Source organism: Nicotiana tabacum, chromosome 15, assembly GCF_000715075.1.
Source record: "Nicotiana tabacum cultivar K326 chromosome 15, ASM71507v2, whole genome shotgun sequence".
NCBI lineage: Eukaryota > Viridiplantae > Streptophyta > Magnoliopsida > Solanales > Solanaceae > Nicotiana > Nicotiana tabacum.
The window spans coordinates 2357212-2364943 of record NC_134094.1 but is presented as its reverse complement, the minus strand read 5'-3'; the positions used below and the strand labels follow the sequence as shown (position 1 = coordinate 2364943).

At 38.4% G+C, this 7732-nt stretch overlaps 1 protein-coding gene across 1 annotated transcript; it reads right to left on the bottom strand.

The window, feature by feature from the left end:
* Positions 1–2281: 2281 nt before the first annotated feature.
* On the bottom strand, positions 2282–6420 carry LOC107778436 (uncharacterized). The gene is made up of 2 exons (XM_075231929.1): positions 3548–6420; positions 2282–3206 (listed from the first exon to the last, which is right to left on the bottom strand). The coding sequence occupies exons 1-2, from the start codon at positions 3803–3805 to the stop codon at positions 2994–2996; spliced, it is 471 nt and encodes a 156-aa protein (XP_075088030.1). The 5' UTR covers positions 3806–6420; the 3' UTR covers positions 2282–2993.
* Between the last annotated feature and the right edge of the window lie 1312 nt (positions 6421–7732).

The following is a 7732-nucleotide window of genomic DNA, read 5'->3' as shown; positions in this document are numbered from 1 at the left end:
TGAGGTTATGATTATTTTTCCGCTGCTTATCCTTAATTGAATTGTTGAATATCCTTCGTAATTCCTCAACCTTAAAAGAAGTTTTAGATATCCTATATCTTAGTCGACTTATTTTATTTGAAACTATTTGACTCGTGTTAGATTCCCTGTTGTTGAAATGTATATTGTGGGATCGTTGCTACATATTAGTTTTCCCTTGTTAAGCTGTTCTCTTTACGCCTAGCATCCTTTACTGTGGTTATTCCTTATGAATTGGTTCTACCGTTTCTTTGTGATTTAAAGTTCTTGAGTTGATTTACTTGTCGTACTTTATATTATTGTCATTGTTGTTATTGTACTTGTTGTGGTAAAGCACGAGGTTTCTGTCGTGCGGTTGTTATTATTGTGATGCACGAGGTTTCTGTCGTGCGGTTATTGTTATGGGGTTGCACGAGGTTTCTGCCGTGCTATTATTACTATTGATATTTGCACATGCGGCCTGACAAGGTGGGATATATATATGTGTGGGTTGCACATGTATATATATATATATATATATATATATATACATGGGTCGGGTTGCGCATGTGGCGAGACGAGGTGGGAACATTGTTATGCACGTGTGGCGAGATAAGGCGGGCACTTACTTTATTACTGCACACGTGGCAAGACAAGGTGGGTTGTGTCAGGGATTGAATTGTGATGATTTGTGTCCTGGGGGAATTCTTGTTGTTGATATTTGTGTAGTGGTATATGTACTTGTGTGAGCTTTATCTTGTGAAAGCTGTGAGAAAATATTTTACGTGATGTCCGTTTTTTTTTCTTATGCTTATTTGCTGATATGGACTATGGTAGGACACTTGCACAAGCATACACGTAGTTAAGCACTCTTATTGGATAAGAGGTGTTCTTGATATTGTTGAGCATAGATGCTCACCCTTATTTACTTGCCTTCTATGTGAGAATGGCTCTATTGGCACGTAAGTCGTCAGTGCGGTTATGAGGTGTTATGAGGGCACAGGATGCCAAGTGTTAGAGTTCAGGTATTGAGACCCGTGAGTTATGATTTGTCCGAGGTTCGGTACCTCGTGGAGTTGTTGACTAAAATCTAATGTAAAAGAAGTTGTAGTTGCTGAGTTATGACTTGTCCTTGCTGTATTTGTGATTCCGGATTTAGGTTGTGTTCCATTCACTTTGTCTGTGTCATTTTCATGATATTCCGTTGATACTTGTTGTTTCCTTCCTTATTGCCATTACTGTATTGTGAGCCATATTGCATAGTCTTTATGTAGACATCATACTTATGTTGTTCATATACCTATACCTGTTCAGTTTATTAGACCAGTGGGTGTCTTGATTGTTCCTCGTCACTACTCTACCGAGGTTAGTCTTGATACTTACTGGGCACCGCTGTGGTGTGCTCATTCTACACTTCTGCACATTTTTGTGCAGATCCAGGTACTTGTTCGTTAGCTAGTTGCGTGGACTGTTGCTGTGGAGACTCAAGGTAAACCTGCTGCTGCGTTCGCAAGCTTCGGAGTCACCTTCAAGTTTTCATTTTGCATTATTTATTCCTATTTCTGGACAGTTGTATTTAGAGGCATTCTAGCAAATACTCTGTAGAGCTCATGACTTGTACTACCAGTGTTGGAAATTGTAAGAGATTTCTATTTAAATAATGTTGTTGTTTCAATTAGTGTTAGGCTTACCTAGTCCCTAAGACTAGGTGCCATCACGATATCCAAACGGAGGGGAAATTGGGTCGCGAAAGATGACCTCAAAACGTCATATAGCAAGTTAATTATAGTATTTTCCAAGTTATTATACTTCATAGATGATGCATGTTACTTATATACGGTTACGAGTTGTTACAATTAACTTAACATTATGGTATAAAATTGCGTTAAGTTGGCCATGCACAAAACTTGAACTCGTACGAAAGTGTAGTGTACAAAATAGCTAGTTTATCTGCACGTCTAAAATCGAAAAGAAACGCACTTGTTTATATTTCGTTGTGCTAATACCTAAAAAGTCTTCTTTTCTTTCTTTTGTACTTAACTAACAATTAAGTCAAATTGACAACTTTGTACAGAAATGAAAAGATACTATATAGTAGAGAAAGGGTATGTTTACTCTTTACTAATGCGATGCTGTTATGTTTGTATGAACAAAAAGCACTGCAACAATTCAACGCGCAGGATTTTTTGTATATTCTTCAATGGTTAATTGACAATCTATTGGTTCAGTAGAAATCTGAGATTTCATGATAGTATATGATATGCCAGACTTGGAGAATTACAGATCGAAAATAGGGTTATATTCACATATAGTCACTAAACTTTATAGACTATAACAGTAAAGTCATAAACTATTTTTTGTCCACATTAAAGCAAATAAACTTTACCTATTATAACATTAAGTCAAACTGTAGTATAAGAACTAGGAGTGGCACTTGGGCTAGGACTTCCCAAAATAAGTGCACAACGTTTTCCCTATAACCTGTACTATAGCACTGGTACCAAAGTGATTAGGGAAGCAAAATCAGCTATGTTATATACACCCTCAGCTACATACCTGCCCTAGTTCTACTGCATTCCTGAAGAAAGCTCAGGTAAAAGGCCCAAGATATCGGATGCATTGGCTGGTGTTGTGGATGGATGATTCACTGCCTGGGTATGGGCGATTCGATTAGCCAAAAGGACTTCCAGTTGGGGTGGCATATAAGGTGGAATAGATGGTCTTAGAGCCGGAGCTTGCTGTGTGGGCTTAAGTATGTACTGATTCAGTGCTTCAGAATAAGCTCATCCTGAAAGGCTTCCACGCATACGGCCTGTAGGGCGCCAGTTTGGATCTAGTAGGGAATCCCTGGAACTATCTGTCCTTGTGACTGGTGTTGTGCCTCCCATATTTCCCCTGTGGTCCCTGGCCAATGTTGTCCAAAACCCGTCAGCATTCCCTGGGAGTGGAGATGGAGTTCTAGGAGTCTGAACAGGCCTCACCACCTGTGTGGTTTCCTAAGTAGCGACAATCCGGGCTTGTTGTCTGCCAGCAAAACCTGTTGCCTGAGCAACACCAACTGGTGAACTTCTTCTCTTCAGTGCTTCCCATCTATCCCAAGTACATTGTTGGGTCAAGCCTTGAGACTGGCTCATCGAGTAGGGTGTTCTCAGGTTTGGAGTTTGATGGCCAACAACCTGTTGAGATGGTTGAAGAGGAGCAAGAGAATGCTAGCACACAGGAAAAGGGTAGTTAGAAGCCATAGACAACATACAGAACAGAATAATGACAAATACAGAGACATAGGAAGTTGGAGATATATTATAAGCAGCCTAAAAAGGAGAAATCTGCGACAGTAAGCAAAACAAGCTAATTTACAGGCGGTGAAGGAACTCCTAAAAAGTGAAAGCATGCACATTTTATAGAGACATGTGATGGTCTTCCGAACCATAGCAACAAGCAAAGTTTCAGCAATCACACATGAAGGTAAAAAAACTCAGAAACCAGAACCAGCAAAGAAAACTTAAATATAGTTTTATGACAAAGTGAAAATAGCTGATAAACTAATCACCTGTGCAGTCATCTGCTGTGGTAATGCTGACGATGTCATACGTGCCTGAAACAGATTCAAGCCAGAAAAGGAAAACTGTTGTCTCTCCAAGACACTTCTTACATTGGAACCATCCAATGATTCAGTAGGCAAATCCTGAGTAGCTGCTGAAGGGCCAGTGTGGAACAAGGGATTCATTGTGTTTTGTTGTCTCTGCTGACAAACAGGAGTCTGTGATGTTGGGCATATTTCGATATGTGTTGATGTTACTTTACCCATGTTTTAACCGCTTTTTGATGCTATTTGATCTTTAAAATGCCCAACATGGTTTAACTATTGGTTTTATGACTAATTGAGTTGTGTGTGATGATTTAGGGTGTTTGGAGTGCAAAAATATGAAGAAAAGGTGCTCTAGCTAGAGGAAGAGGGGTTGGATGCGTCGCATCCAATCTAGAAAAAATCAGATTTCGTGCACCCTTAGCAGTGAAGTCGGCCCATAGCATCCGCCTTAGCATCCGCACATGGGCGAAGCTGAGATGGAGGAACAAAAGGTGGATGCGAAGCATCCACCCTAGCATGCGAAGCTGAGAAGTGGAGGACGAGGTTGATGCGACGCATCCACCCTAGCATCAATCCCTGAAGCTGATTTGGATTAGAAATAGGAGAACTTTGGCCCACGACTTTTGTACGCAATATATAAGCCAAAAACGCCTCTTTTAGGTCATCTAACATATTGGGAAGGGGGAAAAGGCCACGACAAAGCTATGGAGGCCGGAATTCATCAAGTTCCATCTTTCTCCCACCAAACTTAGTAATTTTTATGTTTCTTTGTATGATTTGTTGTTTGGCTTCCATGTCTATATGGAGCTAAACTTCACATTCTAGGGTTGTGGTTCTTTCATGACTATTGTTATTCGGATATTGATTTTGACTTCTTGATTTATCATATTAGTTTATTTATTCAATCTTGCACTTAATTATTTAATTGCTTGATCTACGAATCTAGAATTGAACTCGAAAGTGGGAATTCTATATTGCATATAGGATTGAGTAGGGCAAGTTCTTGAACTCGGGCATCGGGGAACGGATTCATGGTTAGGATAGACATATACCTAATTGCCTTGCTTGGTTGATTTACAGGAATTATACATGCGTTCTTGTTGATTCTAACTCCATAGACATATAGGCGTTAGGTTAGCTTGAATAGGCGAGTAAGAACTCGACAGATTCTTATGAGCAATATTAACCCTGTCAACCAATAAGCTAAATAAATTAGTCGGTCAATTCAATTTAAGAATACAATATGATTGCTAGATAGCCCATAACCCTAGATCGTTTTCATTACATTGATATCATAAAAAATCTGCTCTTTCTCTGTTCAAAGTTCATTATTTATATTTTTTTATTTAATTAGTTTAGAATAAAATATTTTTAGGTTTAATTCTTGTTTAGATAATTAGGATAGTCTAATTTAGTTAATAGTTAATCATAAGTCCTCGTGGGTTCGACATCCGACTTTTAGTCACTTTATTACTTGACGACCGCGTATACTTGCGTGAGTGTGTTTGGTCGCAACAAGTTTTTGGCGCCATTGCCGGGGACTTAGAAATTAGCTATTTTTCTAGATTAGACATTTTTTTTATCTATTCATTTTTTTTTAGTTTAGTTAGTATTTGTTATTTATTTTAACATGGCATCTTGGAATGAAAATTATTCGAATGATGATTATTCTTATTTTGATGATCCTTGTCCATATTGTGGAGGACCCCACTGGTGGAAAAATTGTCAGAATATTTCCGGGACCGATTTGTGCGCACAATCTCAATCCTTTGAGTGGAATATTTGTAATATGTGTGGTGGTCAAGATGGCTATTGGGATGGTTGTCCTAATCCTGTTCATCCTTCTCTGAGCCCTTATTATGATCTTTCTAATGATGTTTCTGAGTTTGATAGTGGCAATGAAGTGCAGGATATGGAACCTGATGCATATATTAGGGATATTCTGAGGCAAGTAGCAGAGCAACAGGATGAACTCAAAAAAGATATGAAAAGAATGAGGGCAGCAATCACAAGAATGAAGGCCAATATGGAAGAATTGAATGAAGAGAGCGAGTACCAGCAAGAAGATAATTTTGAAAAAGTGGAGATTTTGAGCCATATGTCGCTGGTGGAACAATCCGAAAGATTAGAAATATATGAGGCTCAACGTGAGGAAATTACAAATGAGATGAGATACTTTATAGAAGGAAGAGCCGAATTGGGACAAGATATCGATAAATTTGGCACTACTATTCACGACTTAGAGGCTCAATTGAATACAAAGGTTGATGCGTCTAACGCCCAACAAAACAGTAATGGGTTGTGTAAAGCTGAAAATGAGCTTATACGCCAAATTGAGGAGCTAAAAGTGGAGAGCCAATCACTCGAGCATATTTTTGTTGATGATGCCCATGTTGAGAAAAGTACACTAGAGCCATGTGAGGAAGTAGATAATGTTATATTTGAAGATTCTTGTGTATGTAAATATGAGGATGTAAAGAGTAATACAATTCTAGAGTTAGGGCGTATTGGTCCTCATTCCAATCATTTTTCCACATTGTGTTTAGATAGTAAGATAGTAATCAAGCCATCTGAGCCTATGGGGGAGTCAAAGAGTGAGGATGAGAGTGCTTGTATTCTTGAATTTGTCATGCCAAAAAGCAAAAAATACATTCCTCATCTACAGGCCGAGAAGTGTAGAGTGAAAAATTTATTACTTGGCCTGGTTATCTTTGTAGCCCCACCACTGGAGCATAGCCGCAAACTGGATGTCATGTTAGGGGCTCAATTCATAAGTTCGAGGTGGAGGCAAAAAGTGGTTCACGTCGTACCGCTACGTTAAATCAGGCGCTTGTTGGGAGGCAACCCAACTTTACTGCTTTCTTTTATTTTTGTTTACTTTTTATTTTATTTTATTTTTATTATTTTGTAGTATTTATTTTTGTTTTGTAGGATTATGAGCATAGGAAGCAAAGCCATTAGAAGAGTGCAAAAGCGATCTAGATAGTGAGGACTAAGTGTGGGGTGCCCACACAAAGGACGATGCCTGGGGGAAGTCTAAGTATCTCGTGAGCCGCTATTGCTTTGGCCTTTGGCCTACCAGGGAGTCTCGTTTACCCTCTTATTATTTATAGTGTGCATTGAGGACGTTGCAAAATTTTAAGTGTGGGGTGAGGAGATCGTTTAGATGAGTTTCTGTGCTATTTTAGCTTAGTTGTAGTACTCATTCTTAAGTGTAGTAACTTTTGTGGAAAAAAAAACAAAAAAAGTAGAAAAATTGGACTTTTCCCGACGATTGATCTCCTAGACAGTTTTCTTGAGGGATAAAAGTCTAAACAAAAATCCAAAATATATCTTTTAGCTTTCTTTAGGTAGTAATAATCCCCTGTGATTTTTCTTTGTGCCTCAATTCTTTTTCATGGGATGTAGTTTGAACCGGGTAGTTTTTTTTCTTTCCGAGTAGATTAGGAATTTAGGAAATAAAAGGAGGAAGAATGATGAACCTAAGCGCCCTTGACTTGTTTCATAGTAGCATATTTATGCTTTGGCATGTGTAGTATCTCCCCTATATTTTGATATTAATCTTGATGCCTTTATATATTGGATAGCATGTTTTGTGACGACTATTTTTCGTTTTCTTGACTTGTGCTCATTTTGCGCTTAATACTTAATATCTCGTGGCTCCGTGAATACTTGCATTATTTGAGAGTCGGAATGGGACCGTCCCTTAGTGAGTCATGTGCCATGTGTGGTGAGAATTTTTGTGTAGTCCATGTATTGTACTTGTGTCTAGAACTTGCCCGGTATGTGAGTTGAAGCGAAATTTGAGGTGATGCTCGGTTTGAAAAATGATTTTAGGCTTTCTTTGATCTTTTTGAGCTTATTGCTTATCACAAATAAAATTTATCCCTAGTTAACCATTTTGAGCCTATTGACTTTTATTTGGTACCCACATTACAAGCCTATACCCTTTTTATTCTTAATTGACATTGTTTTGATCCTTTTACCTCTTAAATCACTTTAATTGTTAGATGAGCGCTAAAAGAAGTAAGAAGGGACTAAGTATGGGGTGACTTTTGAGTGGAACCAATGAAAGGAAGAAAGGTGCACTTATTTTTTAAAATACTACACCACTAGCGGAAATTGAAAAAAAAAAGAAAAAAAAAG